We start from the raw sequence: 20,822 nt of genomic DNA on the forward strand, positions 1-20,822 counted from the left end.
TATATATATATATAGTATATACATTGGGTGAATGTGCAGTAGTAGCAGCAAGCAGGTGAATTCTGTACATTAATATGAATAGACATCTGACTATTTTACAGAATAGACAATATAAACATATTTAAAATTAAAGGAATTTGAAATGTACATTGTGCCTGGATTTAAGAGTGTCTGGAAGAGAGTCCTGTCTCAGTCAATTATAGATGATGTGAGAGGGTGGGTGTGTGTGTGTTTAGGGCCCGGATGGCTTGGGGATAGAAGGTGGTTGTCCTGGCACCATGATGCCAGATTCTTCACTTCGTCCATGTAGGCCGCCTTTATTAATCCCTAAGGAAATTATGTGGGTTACAGTTGCTCCAAGAAGAAATGGTAAAAAATAGTAACAGTAACAGACTAAACTCCAAACAATACATTATGTTACAGATTTTAATATTAATTAGTCATTGTCAGTTGTTGATTTGTCCTGTTCTCATTGTATGACAAATTATGATGGCTGTTTGGTAGCCGTTTGCATACTATGCATACTCTCTCTCTCTCTTCATATGTGTGTGTGTTGGGTGGGTGGGTGGGTGGGGGGGGGGGGGGGGGCAGAGGGAGTGTTCGCCAGGGCGCCAAACAGGCTAGGACCGCCACTGGATATATAATAATAATAATGGGAAGAGGAAACAATAACACCGTAGCAAAGGAATATTTATTCTTTTTGATCGATCGTTCCTGGAAAGAGCATCATCAAAGATTTTACAATAAGCAAAATTCGTATTTAAGACATGAACACAACCGAGCGGCATTTTCATCATTTTGGACAGGTGTTGCATAGAAGAAAACGTCTTTTAAGCAAATGTATAAAAATTAGGGTGACGAGATGGAGTTCGCTGTGGTCATTGTTGTTCCATCCATCACTTGGCACCATTATTTGTCTTAACCATGACAACGAACTCTGCAAAAAGACAGAAGGAAAAACACCTGTGACATATCCGTTAGCAGGAAAAACAAAACATCCAAAGAGGAATTTCACTGTGGTGCACGTGAATTTTTTTAATTTATTTTTTATACCATCAGCGCCAATCTTGCCGTCACCGTCGGTGTCACCGGCACCGAGGAAAGCCTTGGTCTCGGCGTCGTTCAGGACGCGTGCACCTGACTTGAAGTTCTGGAGGAACAGCCTGCAGACAGAGGTGAGCAGTGAGTTCACAGACCCAAGTTCTCATTGGCTAAGACATGCAATCTGACTGCAGAGAGTACAGTTTGGATACAAGTCAACTAAGGCATAAAAAAGCTGTTTTCTTTAGCTAAATAAATAAAATCAAAGCAAAATATTCATTCAAAAAAAACGACCCATACCTAACCGAAATATATCATTCTGGTTATATAAAACCAGTGCATGGGTTAAATATGGCTACACATAGCTTACTGTAGTCTACTGTTAGTGGCTGAATGGTTTTGTGCTTACAGCCTCCTGCCACTCATTATGATGCATCCAAGGTCAAATCAACAACAACAGCAAAACCCTAACAACGCCTTTTGTATGAACTTTCTTACTTAAGCTCGTCCTCCTCAATGAAACCGCTCTTGTCCTGGTCAATGATGGCGAAGGCCTTCTTGATGTCATCTGCGGACTTGTCATGAAGGCCGCAGGACTTGAAGAACTTCTTGTGGTCGAATGTGCCGCCGTCTGAAAGTAGCGCAGGTTGTTACTGAAATTCGCACAAAGCAAGCGCAGCTGAACAAAAAAGAAGGTGAGTTGTGATCGCAGATGAGGGAATCACCTTTGCACGCATCCAGGGCTGCAGTGATGTTAGCCTCAACTAGTACACCTCCGAATGCCATTGTGAACTGGGAAAATAAAAATAAAATCCATTATTAAGCTTTTAAAGTTGGGCTTAATGTCCATAGGTGACCATCCCAGGTTATTATTATTATTTTATTATTATTAATAATATTATTATCTTTTAGAACATTGGCAGCATCTGAAGAATCACACATCTGTAAGTTTGCTTCTTGCCAAAAAATAATCTGAGCCACTCCAAATATGAAAGGGCAAATTATTCATTGCGCCTCTTTCTGAAGCTGCAACTCTAAAGATGCGAGTACGTCTGATCAGTAATCCATGTGGCCAACGATGATGACGCTCCGGCAAGAAAGCGCAAAACTCATCTCCTTCTTCTGATGCTGCCTCGCAGTAAGGAGTCCCGATTTAAAGCGTAATTAACAATAAATTTAAAAAATAAATAAATGTAGTGTTTTCTCAAAGATGCCAGGTGATGATGTGGCTCCCGGGTTTCCCTTCTCCTTTCCATTCAAACTCACCTCTTGTGTCTTTGCTTTGTAGGCTACGAATGACACAGACAAGACCCGAGTCGACTGCAGTGACCATCACGGCGCTCCGGGTGAGCTTTTATATGATCACGCCATCGAAATCTGAAGCATAAGATAACTGACACCGAGAAGAAGGATGCGAAAATGCGTCCCCTTAGCCAGAGAGCCGTCTATTTTAAGTTTCACAAATGAAGACGCTTAAAAGGTGCGTTTGAAGAAGTCTTTCATGTCCACTCAAAGCTAAGAATAGGCCCCAGCACTGCTGAGGAGGACGAATTGGAAGTGCTGCGGGCGGGGGCGGGGGACTGAGCATGCATGCATTAGAGCTGGCGTAAGTTGTACTAACTGGTTGTTTCTCCTCTTTTTGACGATTTAGAAGGCGTGGACTATTCACTGCAACAGTATGTGAAATATATTTGGCGACTTTGAGGGAAATTGTGGTTTTGATTTCTTAGCTGGAACAATGAAGGGTACTTCGTAAGATATATATGTATTTCACTCCTTTCAGATTCGCACAGATAGTCTGCCTGCCTAGCACATTGCTAAATACTTTTTAAAAACCCGTCTTACTTGTGCCGCATACGAATTCCAAATATCAGCCACGCCCGGTTTTACTGTCAAGTCCTTTTTGTTCCAAATATTTGTAAAAAGATTTATTAAATAACCAAATTAATTCAAGGGGACTCTCTGACTTTAGAAATATTCTTAAGTTTTCCTTAAAAATTCCATCTGCCATGTGTGATTACGATAGATATTCTAAACCCCTAAAGGCACAAGGGCATGCTCATGCTTTTAGACAAAGCATTAAAAATCAAAATGGGCAAAAAAAAAAAGATAATCACAGTCAGCTACTCTTGCTGAAAGAATGTGTTTGACCTGTAGGAGGCAGCAAAGTTCTGTGGCGCAAGCCTGGCAATTGTGAGGAAACGGCAGACTGCTATCACTCAGACTATTTCTGATTCCCCTGCTGTTAGACAATAATAACCTTATGGCGTCATCTGATAGGCTTGAGGTTTACATAATGCTGAATTCTTAGCTTACATTGGGATCGTAATTTGACTTTAATATGGAAACTGAGCTGTTCAAAATTCCATTCCAGGCTTATGCATATAGAATATTTTCTTCCTCAAAATGAGGTACACACCAGGTGCTGATAGAAGTTAAATAATGTATTAAAGACCTTCGGCTGATGTAGATGTGCAACTGTACAGTGGGTTCAGTGTGTTAAAAGTTCCTGCTGATGCAACAGTGACTGTTAATAGAACTCCTGTTGCCACAGCACATCATTTAATTGACTATGCAGCAGTTGGTGGAGGAGGAGACCTTGGAAGAGACAGCGTGGCAGCTATCCATTACAAACCTCCCTAAGATCCCAGAAGCATGTGAGCAAAGCCCCATGGGCCCATTCCCACAGCATTTCCCAGTCCATGGCCAGAGTCCAGCCACACTCCACTATCTCATTAACCAATTATCCAAACAAGTGCTGGGCATGTTGTTTAGACCGTCACTCAACACCTCTGGAGTATTCAAACACCCTGGCAAATCAACAACTAATTTGAAACGGCCACTTCCTCAAACCATTGTGTTGGCATAGCTACGTCTGTGTGAATAGAGAGGGTTTTGGTTGACCATGCAAAAAACGACTGACCTGAACGAGATGACTTTACACCAAAAGAGTATTTATTCCTGGTTTTTCACTCTTCCTCAAAAAGTGCAGATGATGTTGTACAGTTTGCACAAGTCATTTTTTCAGAACATTTAACACATCTGAATAACAGTATCAGTAAAATATGTGCTCCATGTTGAGAAACAGTCCACAGGCAACTCATAAATAAGGTATAAAAAATATTCTTTCAGCTGATGATTAGTGAATCTTGCAAGGAGTTCACAGTTCCATGAAAAGAAATGGATCTTGGTCAATGGAAATTTATGCCTTTACAAGGGCAGCAAACTCTGTGAAAGTAGAATAGAACTGCCATTAGTATTGGGAACAAAGTGGATTCAGGTTAGTGGTATAGTTTAAACTGACAGGAGCCATTCTCTGACTAAGGGTATGTCAATGGATGTTAAAAAAAATTAAGCTTGTTTCTAACATCTGATTCATGTAGGCTCTGCGGGTAACACTTCATATATATGATGTGTTCTGCTAAACTGAAAGATCTGTAGGAAAGTGCACCATGCTCCACAAAGAACCCTCACCATCAATTCCGATCTTGCCATCACCATCACTGTCACCAGCGGAGAGGAAAGTCTTGGTCTCCTTGTCAGTGAGTGCTCTGGCACTAGCAGAGAAGTTCTGCAGGAACAGCCTGGCGTGTGGACAATAAAAAGCAGCAGTTATTATTTATTATTTTCTTGTGAACCCTTTGGTTTTCTATGTTTTCATGTGTGAGATTTTAAGACTTAAATTGATGTGTCAACCAAATGATCCATAAGAAAGTCATCAACAGCTTCTTTTTGTGGGCTTCCTTAGCAATAGTTACTATATTATTTGGCTTGTAGACTAAAGCCCAAGTCTATAAATAAATGACACAAATCACACTGATAAGATCGTGAATACTCTGGACCACTTAGGCTTGCAAGTATGAGATGCCAGCATTAAGTGTGAACTGCTGGAATTACTTACTTCAGCTCATCCTCCTCAATGAAGCCGCTGTTGTCCTGGTCAATGATTTTGAAGGCGTTCTTCACATCATCGGCAGTTTTTGCAGCCAGGCCGCTGGCCTTGAAGAACTTCTTGTAGTCGAAGGAGTCAGCAGCTAGAACACACATTTTAACTCAATTAGCGCCCAGCAAGTCTGCGCAAGCACAAGTCAGGACTTCATTGTTGATGCAATACGATAACTGTGACTGTTTATACGACACAATGTGAAACTGAGACTTTACTGCTTTCTGACTGAAGCCAAGTTGCATCACTTGTTGGTGTTTTGAATCAAATAGCAGTAAAATGTTCAACAAAGTTACATGAATAATGAAAAACTAGAACAGCTTGTTCACTGTCTGATGAAATAATGATAATGAATGCTCACCTGCGCAGCCATCCAGAGCTGCTTTCACTTCAGCATCATTGAGGACACCAGCAAAGGCCATTTTTTAATCTTAGAGAGGGAAAAAAGACAAGATAACTGGATTAGTATGGTCATTATAAGTCCTATGCAGTGGTCATACTATTGGATTATAGATCATTTTTCAATTCTCCAACTTAACTGGACAATTTGACCTATTTTGTTTTGACTACATTACAGTGAACCTAACTATATGATGTGAGTAATCATAAATAAAACACAGGAAGGGTCAAATCAGACATTAGTGGTCAAAAGCTTAAACAAGGATTAATCCACAATAAAGCAAAGCCCCCTTTTACTTTATGTTGGTCACGAATCAACTCTTTTCCTTAATCCATAGTCTACCATGCAGCTCTACCCGTCCCGATTAATATAAACAACTACTCTTAAGAGCTGCTCTTCGCCTCCGGATGTTTAATCACAACACGGCACTGACTGTGTATCCCAAAGCGTTTTGCTGCTATGGCACGAAATAGATGATGCTTCCACCGAGAGACCAAATCACGGCAACATGAATCACTGACACAAATAAACAAAGCACCAGTGACGTCAAGCGCGCCAATAACCCTAGGTGTGTTATCATAGCATTTCTTTTATCCCGTTAAAAGAGATAATGTAAATAACAATATTCATCCACAAACGGCGCTCTTCTGAAATCTTTTGGCCTCCTTTGCGCGCTAATTGAATTATCCTGTGGTCCATGAAGTTGTTGGCTATGTTTGTTCCAATTCTCTCTATAGTTTATAGTCCACGTGGATCTCCTTGTCTGAATCCCCTTTTCCCCCTTCCAGTGTAGAAGTCGGTGTGGCGTTCGTCCGCATCCCCGCACTCACCTTTGCGCTGAGTTGAGGCGAGTGAAAACCTAGGCGGACTCGAGTGAATGCCACGAATCCCCTTTCCCTCTCTCTTATATATCCTTGAGCAACACCATTTACAGACCTTTGAGTCCCAGTATCAGGTACCAAGATCCATGGGTTTCGAAAAAATGTGTCTAGTAGTCCAGACCTATTTTTAGGTGAACAAATGAGGATGCTACCATGTGTGAGTGAGGCCTATAGCTAGACATGTGTAACTCGAGCATGCCCGCTGCTACCCGACTTCACTGGTCATGTTGCACCTATATGATTTATTGCCAGCATGCTGATTTTGATTCAGAACGTTTCCTCTACGAGCTTAAATTAAAGGAACTGATACATGTGAGGGTGCAGGTCATCCTTATTTTGATTTGTGAGAACCATGTAAAGGAACACCAGCCAATTCAACTTCCTACTTTAAACAGGATAACCTTTATTAACGTCACTATAAGCCTTCACTATGAAGAGAAGACCACTGGAAAGGACTGCCTTTTAAAACACCTTTATTTTTGATTTCCATGTCAATATGATCACAGAGCCATTTTCTCCTATGCCTTTTAGACTTCTGATAGTGTTTATTTCTACCGTGTTTTCTCTGGCATCATATACTCCAATCACATGCTATATAAACCCACAGTGAGTCCATACAGTCCATTAACAGAGCTGTTTTATGATAAATCTTTCCAGCAATATTTAATACTCGTGGTTGTAGAGTGGCTGTGGCTCTTGGGCGACTTATAACTAGATTTACACAAATTCCAGGTTATTTTACATAAATGCAATCTTTTTTCCTTATATTATTAAGAGTTTCTTATTTATTGGTGTCAGGCTTTCTATTCTTGCCTCTGAAGTTGCAACACCAGGCAAGATGGTCTCAGATGATAGACATGTGCAGCTTCTGCCTATATGCTGTCCTGTAACATTAACTAGCTATACCTAGTGTATAAGCTACAGCACAGTATACACAAGGTTCATCTGAACTCTTCACGAAGTGTTGAGTTTCAAACTAAACCACCACCTTATCAGGGTTGAGACTTTGAGGCCTATTTTTTTACATGCTGTATGAATGCAAGCATGACAGTTTTCCATGCTATCCTCAGTAGTCACACCAGCATGTGTCTGTGAATAACATCCTTATAAAGCTTAAACCAAAGACTGCTGATCTCAGTCTGGTAGTTCTGTGTAGTCAGTCTTTCTTTTCTTTTCTTTTCTTTCTGTCTGGTCAAACTGAACTCGTGCTAGTGAGTCTACAGCAGTGACTCAAAATGAGGATATTCTTAACTGTCAGAACCATGGTAGTGGTCTTTGGTTAGATCCCAGTTTTAGGCAAGCAGTTTTAAGTAAAAGCATTGGAAGAAGCAACTTTATCATAAATATTTCATGTTTAATGGAAATACTGGATATCAGTTTAATAAAGTAAAACAGTGGCTCTCTCAGAACCTGCATTATACACACTATTAGGCACACCTTGCTAATACTGGGTTGGACTGCAGAGATATTGGTCCATATTGATATGATAGCATTGCACAGCTGCTGCACATTTGTCTGTTTCACATCCATGATGCAATTCTCTTCATTCACCTTTTTGGATTTTCTCTAAATCTCAATGGGGATGCGGTGACCATTTGAGTAGAGTGAAATCATTGTCATGTTAAAGGAGCCAGTTTCAGATGACAGCAACAGTACTGGCAAGCAGGCTGTGGTGTTTCAACTGATCCTCAGAAAATATCCCCCACAGATTTACACCACCACAACCACTGCTACAAGGAAGGATGGATTCATGTTTTCGTGGCTAATGCCAAATTCTGACAGTATACCATCTAAATGTTACGACACAACTCATCAGACTAGGCAACCTTTTTCCAAACTTCTGTTGTCCAGTTTTGGTAAGCCTGTGTGAATCGTAGCCTCAGTTTCCTGTTTTAGGTGACAGGAGCGGCTCCTCTGTGGTCTTCTGCTTCATCTGCTTCAAGGTTTATGTTCAGAGATGCTCTTGTGCATACTCTGCTGTAGGTTTTTCTGTTGCCTTGCTATCAACTTAAAGCAGTTTGGTCATTTTCCTCTGAAGTCTGACATCAATAAAGCATTTTTACCCAGAGAAGCGCTGCTCACTGGATATTTTTTAGGTCCATGCTCTGTAAAGTCTAGATTGTTGCATGGTAAAGTAGATCAGCAGTAGAATTGTTATTTTTAAATATTTTTTTCATTTTCATTTTGGTTTGACTTTTTATTTTTAATTCTGTTTAGTCTAACTTACTGCCCAGATTTGTTTCCCCTTTGAGTTGTTTTTTATTTGAAGATTTTTTTGTTTTTGTTTAGTTTTTTTTATTAGTTTCAATGTTAGTTCTAGATAGTTTCATATTTTTAGTTGATCTTAGTTAGTTTTCCAAGTTCACAAAATAACTTAGAATGATTAATTTTCAACCTATGGCAGTTTCAAAAGTTTTGCCTTTTATTTTTCTCAACTAGTTCCCCTCTTGCAAAACACTTAGCCCTATACTGTTTGGATCAAATAATATAACGGTGACAAATTCACCCTCTCAAGCAGCAGGTAGCTGGTTTGATTCCGACCAGAGACACATAAACCTCTTTGGGATTGTGACAGGGTGTCCGGCATCAAACTGCAAACTCAAACATGCAGAGCGACCCTTTGTGATGAGGGAGACAGCAGAATAAGAACCCTAAATTTCATATATTTCATTTCAATTTTAACCTGAAATTTGGTTACTTTTCTCAAAGTGATCCAAAATATATAAAAATAAAAATGTTTAAAATTGTATGTTGTTCATGGAACATGGGGAAGCTCTAAACAGTATAAATGTGTATAAGGTGCACAAAAGGATGAGAGATGGTGCTCGGTCACAGGATGTGAACTAGAGGAGTGGGGTTTCTGAGCGTTAGTACTATCAGCTTACAGCACGAAGGTTCCTGGTTGAAATCCTGTCTGCAAAGTTTGCATGTTTGACCAACTCCATTGCAATTGGGAGGGGCTGTCTCCTACAGTTCAAATTACTTTGAGCAGTCAGTAAGGCCAGAAAAGTGCTATTTGAATCCAAATACATTGTGTAACTGCCCCTTGTTGGTTGTGCTTCAAGTATCCAGAATGTAAGAAAATAATGAAAATAATTATTCATTATTTTCATTATTCTCATAATCACATTAGAATGCAGCAAACTGAGATTAAAACACAGATCAGAAGAGGGTTGGAGAGTCATAAGATTATAAAGTCATAAAGAGCAAATCCTCCACACACAACATTTCCTTCCACTGCTTTAAATGCACAGGCTAGTTTGCAATACGCAAGTTTTGTGCTCTAAGTGATAATTAATATTGAACTAATGTTGATTAGTAATTGTAAGATATATATATATATATATATATATCATATTATAAATCCCAAGAGTTCAGATATTTTGCCATTTTCACTTTTAATAAAGCATAAAACATAATAAAGCAGTGCTACATCTTCTTGACTGAGGTAAAACGCAACATGATATTTTGTGAAAATAGATGTTTTTTTTCTTCTTCTTCTCCCTGACCTCTGAAATATTACCAATTTAGTATTATTTATTAAAGCATTAACATAACAGCAGAATGCAATTCATACATTCTAAATAGATTGTTGTAGATAATTATTATGAAGCAATTTTTGACTCAGTTCTAAACCTGACCTGAGCTATGTGAAGTCATTGAATATGAATGAATAGTATGTAATGCTTAATGCATCTATTTGCATCTATTTAAGTTTACATGTATATATATATATATATATATATATATATATATATATATATATATATAAAAGACAAGCAAAGAGTAAGTTTACTTCTTTAATTGTTCACATTTATTGATTCAAGGTACCTGATTGATTAAACACAAACATGTTTAACATCCAACTTTGGTCATCTGTCTACTAAACATCTTATACACGTTGCATCACATGAACAGGGAGAGCAGCAGGCAGGTACAGATTTTGTGAGGTTTTTGGTCTTTGGATGAAACAATCCAGAAAGTCAAGATCTCCATTGCAAATCCATTATTCAGAACAAGGGTAGACAGCCTCGGTCGTATGTGTATGTAGTTTCTCTTTACTTCAGGAGATCACAGAACTCTGTGTGGGGGGAAAAACAGAGACAGCCAAAAGTTGAATTGTGGTTGTCATGCAGCATTACAGTTAAGCAAGATGACTCAACAAACAAGAAATCTTTTGTTTTCTTTTTTTTTTAACTTGTTGGAGAGCAGAAGTTTATTTGCATCAGTTTTTTTTAAAGACTAGAATTTCAGCACTAAGTGGTGGACAGCTCCTCAGCACAAATTGCTCTGATTTCACATCTGCTAACAGCTCTTCTAGATGTTTTACAAACACTCACCTTCTATTCCAATCTTGCCATCACCGTCTTTATCCCCAGACGCCATCAGAGCTTTGGTTTCAGCCACAGTCAGCTCTCTGGCCCCCGGAGAGAAATTCTGAAGAAATAGTCTGAAGGGTAGACATAAAAAAAAAAAAAACATAGAAGCAGTAAGTTCAGACTGTATCTCTGCTGATGCCTTTTCTTCACCTCTAAGCCTTTTTCAGTTGTCCCTGTCCTCCTCACTCACTCAATTCATGTATCAGTCAATTCATGCAAAGCGGAAAGGCTGCTCCATTCATACAGTGACCTCTGCCTGAGGCCCATCATGAGGGACAGTTACGACAAACTGCAGATGTAACACACATGCACAAACAAACACACACACTCCATCTGTACCACCATGTGCTCCTGCTCAAGTCTTTCAGCCACACACACACGTACACACACATGCACTCCATCCTTACTTGAGCTCCTCCTCTTCGATGTATCCACTCTTGTCTTGGTCCAGGACTGTAAACACTTTTCTCCTGTCTGCTTCAGATAAGCCAGTCAGTCCAACTTGTTCAAAGAATGACTTGAAGTTGAATGTGCCTGGAGCTACGTTGGACCACGTACACACACACACCAAACACACATAGTTGAGAGAGGAAGAGAAACAGACACATGGGAATAAGAGGTCAATCACACAATGACAAGAAAGAAAGAAAGAACGACGGGAGACTGAATAGACATGTCGCATTAACTCATTCGCTCAGATGACTTTCATTCTTCAACCAATGACATTTACCAATATACACCCTGTGGCACATCACCGTCTTATACCATTACAGGCTATGTCATTATGCCATTAAAGCAGGCAAAGCACAATGAATATGGCCCATAGGTCTAATGCAAATGTTAAAAGCCTTTTATTTACAGTCATAGTGGAATTCTTCTGGTACAAGCTACCTTCAAATAATTTCAAAGGACTTTTCTGAAAAAGACTTGCACACACTGCAGTGGAGTTTAAAACTTCTGATTAATAAAACAAAAATCTTCTTAATGCTATTTTGCCTAAAACATTACTAACAGGCGGGTTTGGTTGAATTAAGGGTATGAAAGCACTGACATTTGATTTTCATCAGATCAGTCGAGCTTTGTCTGCCTCGTCATGAGGACATAATTTCTAGAGATAAATATTTAAGTAATTTTGGATGTGAGGACTTTACAGCTTGTGTGATTTGGTGTTCTATGTGTTAATGCTCAACACAACCACTTTGGAAACTACTCTCCTGCCACATGGCTGCCTGGTTACCTGCAGGTACCCTGTCCCCACTGTGAAAATCACATGATACAGATATGCCCTGTGGGAGTGGGTTTAATAAGCACCTCTGTGTGTGCTGTGTATATGTGAATGGACCTATATTCCCTTGCTGTAAAGTACGTGTTCTTATGTTCACAATTAGATGCTTGCAAAGTGTGTATTTTTCTTGGATGTAAGTTTTAGTGTGCGCTGTCTGACTCACCTTGACAAGCCTGGACTGCAGCCTGTATGTCCTCGTTGCTCAACATCCCTGCAAATGCCATGGTCCTCTGTGGCTGCCTGAGGGATACACATACACATGCATGGAAGAAATGCAAAGTGACACTAAATTGAACTGCTGAGGGCGTTTTCTGCTGCCAGATAGCTGCAACTGTCAAAGAAAAGCAGGACTTGTGGATAGGTTAAGCATTATCATCACCTACGTGGGCATTTTTCTGATCAGCACAGTCAAAAAGAGAGCTGAGTGGGACCTTTTATCAGCAGGGCAGGGCTGTACCATTTTAACAATAAAGTAAAATTATTATAGCTATAAACAGCATAGGCTCCACAGTAGGAAAAATGTTCATTGTGTGGTATCATTTTAGCATCGTATGTGAATTGGATTATGGTTTTCTAATGTTAAACACATTCATTTTTCCACAAAGGAAGTTGCAGGTAACTGAAAAGGTAATCACAAATAGGTCCGAACATTTTATTTTTTTTGTCTTCCTACATTTAAACATTTATATCCCCCCTCTCTTAAAGCTAGAGGACTAAAGATTCACAAAACAGTGACACACAGCTATCAGCGCACAAAGAATTTGCAGAAAAACTGCACTTGAATTTGCAGAAAAAGTGGTACTCACCGTGCTTCGGGTGAGGTTTGGAGATCTCCGTTGCTCTTGCTTTGCGCTTGTAAGCCACCAACACTCTCTTACAGCTTCGTGATCCTGAGTGCAAGAAGCAACCTGACGTATCTGTCCTCAAACCAAGGGAGATTTCCTTCACGCCACCGACTGCCTCCTCCCCCTTCATCAGTTAATCAGAGCAGATAATTTTCCCATTCATACTGTTTTGTGAACTTGCATCCATGACCAAAGCACAGTAAGAACATATTCACATCCCAACACATCTGATCCTCATAAACATGCATTTTTCTGCAATTTATCTATTTTACTACCACAGTTGCTATGTTGGTGCTGTAGTATTGTAGTACATTTGTAGGGAAATTAATAAGGATTATACAATCAGGTACACTCAAGTGAAAATGGTAGTTGTCCTTGATTTTATTACACCTATGTGGCAAGTTTTAAAACATGCAATGAAGTCAGTCTTAACAGAGCATGTGATTTTTATGCGTTCTTGAGCACAACATGCTGAATAAAAAAAATGAATTAAAATACAGGCGAGATTGTATTACAAATAATTTCATACCAGTATTCCAAGTAATATGCAAAATAACATATATAACCCATCCTATGGATTACATAGGAATTACAGGTTTACAGCAATATCTACATGCATTTAGTCTTGATGCCGTTTTGGGGACAGATTTTTTTTAGGCTATTTCTATGTTTGGTTTTCCATGTAAATCTAACAACGAGCCATATTTATATGAAATTCATACTCACAATAAAACAAAAACAACGAATAAAACCACACATACCCATAATAAAGGTCCTAAAGGTAGCATCACTCGTCAAATACATTCATAAATTTTTGTAGTTTATAACTTGCCGTAAACACAGATATAAACATTTTATATAGAGAGGTCTTCTTTCATAACCACTTTTACGTGCCTCACATGGTTGGCGACTGACTGAATGCAGAAAGCTTTCTTCAGCTTTGATACAAATCACTGGATTTAACAGACTGAGAATAAAGCTCGAACCCGATTGGCTGTGGGAGTTCAACGCGACGGAATTGTCCCTTGTAATTGGTTTAGGCTGCTGTCAATTCCTTGAAGTTTCACGGCCCACTTTCAGTGACGTCACGGTGTACAGGAACATGGCGCTTTGGAGGAGAGGTTCTTCATGATAGTCAGGGGCTATAACGATTGAAATTCCCATTGTTGTGTTCATTTAGACAACACTAAAGTACAGACACTAAATATGAGAGGCCGCGAAAGGTGACCGCCCCCTCTGTCTCCATGGATACCCGACCACTGCGTGTGGTAGCGGCGTTTGCTGTCGTCAGCTGAAACTCTTAGCATCGATAGCTAAAGCTAGTTAGCTGGCGAATAGCCAGACGCAAAAACAGACAAAATGTGCTCGTTTATGTAGCCTAGACTAACGCGAAGCTGCTATTCAATGTTTAAAACACTTAAGCCTTTTTTTAAAATCAGCCATTTATTTGATTTCACGTAGCTAACATTTTGTTAGCTAAGCTATAAGGATGGAGAACCGCCGTGTATATGTTTTGTTGCTGAGCTTTGGGATTTTTCTATCGGCTTTGGGACTGTCTGAAGGCGCCCCTCTTCAGTATGGTCAGAAATCAGGTAAGGCAACCGATTCACAGGTAAAGTGTGTTGTGTTTGTCCACATGAGAGGATGTTTTGCTGAAATTGGTAGCTGGTGCTAATACGAAGCTAAAAGCTAACAACACACTAGCTTGAACTGTATTTCCGGTTATCCAGACAGGAGTGTTTTCAATGGACGGGTTGTCATACTTGTTTGTTTGGTTGATCACAGAGTTATCAGAATATCGGTTCTGGTCTTTCCGTAGTTTGTTTAATAATGATGAATAACTGCAGGTCATTGTCACGACTCGGCCAAATGGCACAGTGATCAACACAGACGTTTCCTTTAACTATTCTCGGAAAAACACTAATTTATTGCTGCAGGTTTATTTCTGATTAATATTTAACAGCAGAAACCAGTGATGTGTGTGTTGTTGCTTCCTGGTACATAGATGTTAACCTTTTACTGGGATTGGTCTAGGTGTTGATGTAAACAAGTTTAAGGCACAACAAGGTGGATGGTGGCCTACCCGCATGGAAATAATGTTTCTGGTTCTAAAGTGAACCTTGATTAAGATAAGATAAGATAAGATAACCTTTATTAGTCCCACACGTGGGAAATTTGTTTTGTCACAGCAGGAAGTGGAGAGTGCAAAAGTTATGAGGCAAAAATTAGAATACAATAAGAATAAATACAGTACACAACTGTACAGAATAGAATAAAATAAAATACTATATACAGTAGAATAAAATAAAATAAATATACAATAAGATAAAAATAGAATACAAATACAAATACTAACTTGCTTCGATGACTACAGTGTAATATTTCACCCAAATAAAGAGTCCTGTTATGGTTGGGGCCTCATGAATTGTATGTGTTCTTTGAAGAAAAGTTGCTATCTTATTAAAAAATTAAAAACACTTAATGTAGTAATTAAGAGAGTCTCCTGTTCAGGACACAGCTGTAAAAACGGAAGAAAACTGTGTTATTAGGTTACTAATGTGACTATTTCATATTTGCACAGTCACAAATCACCAAAGAAATACAAATGTGAAACAATCATCTTCTTAAATAATCAGTTGAGATGGAATATTCAAGATTCCATAATACTTTGAGCAGTCATTAAACGTTACAGTGCTATGAAAAAAATATTTGCCCCCTTCCTGATTTGTTTTTTCTTTTTGCATATTTTTCACACTTAAATGTTTCAGGTCACCAAATAAAATAACTGAAATAAATAGAAAATATTTTGCAATTGTTAAATTTGGTTTTTCATTTATTAAGGGAAAAGTTTACCTAACCTACAAGGAGCTATGTGAAAAACTAATTGTCCCCCAAACCTTATAACTGGCTGTGTCACTTTTGGCAGCAGAAAATTAAATAACTGGCAATGAGTTTTTAGCATTGTTGTGGAAATTTGGCCCACTCTTTGCTAAATTGTTTTAATTCAGCTACATTAGAAGGTCTTTGAGCATGAACAGCCTGTTTAAGGTCATGCAAATGGCTCTCAATCAGTTTTAAATCTGGACTTTAAATAGGTTACTCCAAAACCATCACCACCTCCTTTTTTTTTCTTGAACTATTCAGAGGTGGACTTGCTGATGTGTTTGAGGTCTTTGTCCCGTCTAAAGTGTGCTTGAGCTTCAGGGCACATATTGTAGGCCAAATTCATGCTTGCATCAATCACAGCAAGCTGCCCTGAAACAGCAAACCAGCCCTAGACCATCACACTACAACCACCATGTTTGAGTCTTAGTATAATGTTTTTTTTATGAAATGCTGTGTTTGATTTACACCAGATGTTACAGGATGCAAAATTTTCAAAAACATCACCTTCTTTTTGGCAAATGTGAAATAATCTTTTGTTTTATTTTTGGTCAGCAATGGTTTTTGCCTCAGAACTCTTTCATGCATGCCATTTGTGCCCATTCTCTTTCTTATTGTTGAATCATGAACTCGAACCTTAGCTGAGCCAAGTGAAGCCTGCACTTTTTTAGATGTTGTTCTAGGTTTTTTTGTAACCTACTGGATGAGTTGTTGATGCGCTCTTGCACTAATTTTGGTAGGCTGGACACTCATCAAAAGGTTCACCACCATTCCAAGTTTTCCATTTGTGGATAATGGCTCTCACCATAGTTCACTGGAGTCCAAAACATTAGAAATGGCTTTCTAACCCTTCCTGATAAATGTCAGTGTTTTGTGTCTCATCTGTTGTTGAGCTTCTTTAGATCTTTGCTTGATGTGTTACATTTTGAGATCTTTTAACCTACTTCATGTTGTTAGACAGGTTTTGTTTAAGTGATTTCATTCAACAGGTCTGGCAGTAATCAGGCCTGGGTGTGGCTAATGAAATTGAACATGGCTATCTGAAGAAAAAAATGTGGTTAGTCACAGATATGGGTTTTTTTTTCTTTCACATAGGGCCAAGTAAACCTGGATAGTTTTATTGCCTTAATAACAAAAAAAAATCATAATTTAAAAACTGTATTTTGAATTATCTAAGGTCATCTTTGTCTAAAAATTAAAATTTGATCTGACACATGTTAATGTGAGAAATGCACCCCCCCCCCCCCCCCAAAAAAAAAAAAAAAAGAAAAAAAAGAAAATAGAAAATAGAAATCAGCAGTAGCTGTAATACTTTTGCCACAAAGCTACGAGAAGCTTCTTCAACTGAAGAAGCTTCTCGGATGAGAGGTGAAACGTCTTCAAGCAACTTAAAGAAGTCCAGACGCTTTTCTTTGCAAGCTCCTTTGACAATATGTTTCCTAGCACATTACCAACACTCGCTGGTAATGTGTAACTATAACAGATTCCAGTCTTATCACTACAAGTTAATGATTAGCAACAGCGTTGTTTGCTTAATCATAACGAATAGCACAGGAAAGTACAGTGTAAGATGAAATATAGTCCATATTTTTATTATTTTATTACACAGCAACCTGTCCTTTGGTCCATTTTCCTAGTCTACTTATATCTGTGTGTACACATGATATAATAATTCTTGATTATTTGATTGTTCAAAGTTTTGACTTTAAGTTTCTGATTGTTAATGAGATTGTTCTTATGAATATGACTTGGGCTTGCCAATCTGCAAGGGATATTCCGTTTACACATGACAAACAGGGGTAAAAATAGGTTGTTAAGCTTTAACCAAAATGTCAATGTTTAAATTGTAGGGCATAGCCAGGTGATATTTGTTTGATTAGTCTACAAGTCATTAACCTTTCACTACTCTGCTCAGTGACTACCACTACAGACTGTTGGACTGTTGGAGATGCTTGTAATAAGCAAGTTTATCCTTTAGCAGTTGTTTATTTTCTAAATGGTGGAAATCAAATTTAGTTTTGTCCCTAACCAGACAGAGATAAGTATTAGCCTATTTTAGGTGCCTCTGTTTTTTCGTTTGATTCATGATATTCTCAGACTGAAGAACCTTAAACTAACCCAAAGCTTTTAGCCACAGTGCCATTTGCCATTTTGTGTGTAACTAAAAGTAGACATCCACTGTTGTGCACACCGGTCGGTGGGTGAAATCTGTAAAAAATGGGTCAACTCCTCCTCTCCCTGAATGCCTGCTGAAATATGCAGTTTAACTGAAATAGGAGGTGGCAGCTCCCTGCTGTATTGGTCCCAAAAACCAGTTGAGTCATTTGGTGGGGCCTGCCAAGTCATAATATGAACCTATGACTCAAATAAAGCCTAATGGAGGAGAACTGATCCCATGTAGCGCTGCCGTGACCCAGCTCCTGTTTTTTTGTATCTGGCTGCTGCTGTAGCCTCTCTGGGAGCCCTGCACTGCCTGGAACCCTGTTGTTTTGCTGAACCAGGTAGTGGGTATGTGTCAAAAAGCTACCCGCAATTACAGCTGAATGTTTTTCACAGGATTGGTGTGAGCTTTGGAGTTATTAAAGCCATTTGTTCCAATGATTTATCCCACTACTCATTTTAATTGCTGTAATTTAAATAGAAAGGGGCATTGGCTGAAAAATAGCCAGATGTGACATAATTTAGTGCCGACTGAAACAGGGCTGTTAAGTCCAAGCTTATCATTAGCTTGGTTTTGCTTTAAAGTTGTTAGAGGTCATTGCTGGTCTAGAGAATATTATAAAACCCTTAAGAACTGGATTGCCTCATTTTTAGATCCAGATTAGTATAGTAATGGCTTGCTGTGTGGTTTGAGAAAAGTAAATATAGGGCAAAGCTACTTTGATTTCCCTCTGAAACATATTTGCTTTGGCATTGTGGAAAACCCCAGTAAGAAAACACTCTGTCTCAGTACAAGATTCTCATCTGGGGGGCAGTACGGATGACTGGTTTGAAGGCTGACACAGTAACAGCACAAAAATGCATTTGGTGGATTCATATAATTTTTAGGGATGTTGGCCTAAACCATGCAGTGATGTGCATCTGTTCACCTTTTTAAAACCATGCCTTTTTAGCACGGAGTCCTCAGCCAGAATTGTCTGGGTCAGGTTTTTGCCTTTACTTGCCTTGTTAATGAGTCATTTGCTTTTCACATAAGAATATCAATCTTGACATTGCTATTGCATAAATGGACTTAAAGGCTTATAGTTTTATATAATATGAATCATTTATCTCTGGCATTACCTATAGAGTTTGCTTACAGGTTTGAGTTGCATGTGTTTATAAGGAAATATTATGTTTAATTCTTGTTTTATTCACTTAACATTTTTGATTGTTAAAAAGTTTCAGTCTGGTTGGACGTTCAAGACTTAACAATCCCTCTTCATTGTTCTGTTGATGGTGATGATAATTGCAAGGTAAAGAACCCTTACATTTAACAGCTGTGAGTACACATGCCATTTATAGCTACATTCACTGGTCCAATACACTACAGAGCTATTTAATCTTTAATTTCTCCTCTCATCAATATTTTACTGGATACAGTTTCTCTGTTGCAGTCTTAAGCACAGAGGTTTGTGGAAGTAATCCTTTAGAAAGAGCACTTCATAATGGTGGTCTTGCTGTTGTTGCTAATTTATTTGCATCATAATATATCATCAACTATCATTGACTTACAAAGATCTTCGTGATATCTATCACTGGCGATTCAAATTGTAACTGTGCACAGTTCTCAGTGAAAGAGGCCACAGAATTCAGTTTACCTGCACCAGTTTTGGGGTTGTAGTTCAGTATTTTCTGCCCAGCAGGGAAAACATTAGGCATTCAGACATTAGTGAAAAGAAGCAGAGTGCATGAAGGACTTTCATTATGATCATAAGTAAAGAGAACAGATTAAGCCATCTTTTCTATTTCTGTCAGTGACTGCTTGGTGTTCTGTGGCCGACACTAAATGAATCTCAATCATGGCTGACACTCTGTATCATATCTAATATTCCTCAGGGAGTTGGAGGGATTGCTGCTCCATCTTCTCTACTCTCTGACAACCTATGCTGTGTGGATATACCCCCCCTCCCCCGTCTCAGATTAGAACTTACTAAATAGTTAGACCACTGTACAGCCTCATGTGCCAAGCTCTTGCCTTAAGTTTATTTCAACAAAATAATTTGTTACCTGCCACTGTTTTGCCTGAAATTGCAAACCTGTCAACCTAGAAATGATATGGCACCCACATTTGTTTTTCTGATTTTTTTTTCAAGAGAGTTATGTGCAAACTAAATACTCATACAGTCAGAGAAACAGGAACAAACCTTTCTCTTGGTAAATAAATATAATCTCAAATGATGAGTGTGATAGGTGTTAGTGGTTCAAATCATCATTCTGTTGATTACCCTTGGTGTTTCATTGAGGAAGAACACCAGAATTTAATTCACAGTTATATTTATTTTCAATTTCTTGTGTCATACTGCCTAAGCATAAAATTGATGTGTCAAAAACGGCTAACAATTACAACAGTTTCCATGCTGACGGAGCAAGGGCAGATCACAATTTCATGTTTGTGAAATCCTCTGACATTCTAAACATGCACTTGAACTGTGACACCTGTTCAACTTAATTTCCTCCCAAAATTGGGCCCATGTTTACAGTTCAAATTTTAAAACGGAATGCAGTGTTAAATGTTGAACCTGAAAATGTGCTGGATTGGATGTTGGATTTCTCATTTGACTTACATTTGTTTTTACTGTGGTAACTGACCTATAGTGAAGTCAGATAGCACCCAAAGTCTTTCACTATGGTGCTATGCTGTTTAAATGTCTGTAGGGGTGGGTGATATAGCCAGATGAACCTTTTGTAACTAGAGATGGCACGATACCACTTTTTTATGTCCGATACCGATACCGATATCATAAATTTGGATATCTGCCGATACCGATATGAATCCGATATAGTGTTTTTTAGTCAACAAAACTGTTTTTTAAATATCTTGCTGCATTTTGTATAAGTTCATACTCAAGTTTAAAACAACAACTACACTAAAGCTATTCTGTTATACCTGTATGCAAAAAAAAAATATTTCATAGTTCAGCAATACTGATCAATCTAATAAACTTGAACCTACACCATCCTCC

General features: G+C 38.6%; 4 protein-coding genes across 4 annotated transcripts in view; 1 reads left to right on the forward strand and 3 right to left on the reverse strand.

Moving 5' to 3' along the window:
- Positions 1–672: 672 nt before the first annotated feature.
- Positions 673–2,460, reverse strand: LOC147332487 (parvalbumin beta-like). Its single transcript, XM_086289075.1, has 5 exons — positions 2,308–2,460; positions 1,767–1,833; positions 1,540–1,672; positions 1,054–1,163; positions 673–937 (listed from the first exon to the last, which is right to left on the reverse strand). The coding sequence occupies exons 2-5, from the start codon at positions 1,825–1,827 to the stop codon at positions 897–899; spliced, it is 345 nt and encodes a 114-aa protein (XP_086145201.1). The 5' UTR covers positions 1,828–1,833; positions 2,308–2,460; the 3' UTR covers positions 673–896.
- Positions 2,461–3,974: 1,514 nt separating this feature from the next.
- On the reverse strand, positions 3,975–6,311 carry LOC147332488 (parvalbumin alpha-like). Its single transcript, XM_086289076.1, has 5 exons — positions 6,215–6,311; positions 5,346–5,414; positions 4,943–5,075; positions 4,516–4,625; positions 3,975–4,269 (listed from the first exon to the last, which is right to left on the reverse strand). The coding sequence occupies exons 2-5, from the start codon at positions 5,404–5,406 to the stop codon at positions 4,244–4,246; spliced, it is 330 nt and encodes a 109-aa protein (XP_086145202.1). The 5' UTR covers positions 5,407–5,414; positions 6,215–6,311; the 3' UTR covers positions 3,975–4,243.
- A 3,754-nt stretch (positions 6,312–10,065) lies between these two features.
- Positions 10,066–13,953, reverse strand: pvalb5 (parvalbumin 5). The gene is made up of 6 exons (XM_086289080.1): positions 13,761–13,953; positions 12,736–12,898; positions 12,093–12,169; positions 11,052–11,184; positions 10,606–10,715; positions 10,066–10,346 (listed from the first exon to the last, which is right to left on the reverse strand). Exons 3-6 carry the CDS (start codon positions 12,151–12,153, stop codon positions 10,324–10,326), a joined length of 327 nt encoding a protein of 108 aa, XP_086145206.1. The 5' UTR covers positions 12,154–12,169; positions 12,736–12,898; positions 13,761–13,953; the 3' UTR covers positions 10,066–10,323.
- Positions 13,849–20,822, forward strand: part of lmtk2 (lemur tyrosine kinase 2) — a 33,519-nt gene continuing 26,545 nt past the window's right edge. The window contains exon 1 of the mRNA XM_086289077.1: positions 13,849–14,366. Coding sequence (XP_086145203.1) covers positions 14,264–14,366 — 103 coding nt within the window. The 5' untranslated portion in view covers positions 13,849–14,263. The remainder of the gene's footprint in view (positions 14,367–20,822) is intronic.

The sequence above is a fragment of the Aulonocara sp. 'chitande type north' Nkhata Bay genome, linkage group LG4, assembly GCF_057382095.1.
Source record: "Aulonocara sp. 'chitande type north' Nkhata Bay isolate Kocher_YH1m ecotype deep benthic linkage group LG4, A_spYH_male_GT1.1, whole genome shotgun sequence".
In the NCBI taxonomy this organism is placed as follows: Eukaryota; Metazoa; Chordata; class Actinopteri; order Cichliformes; family Cichlidae; genus Aulonocara; species Aulonocara sp. 'chitande type north' Nkhata Bay.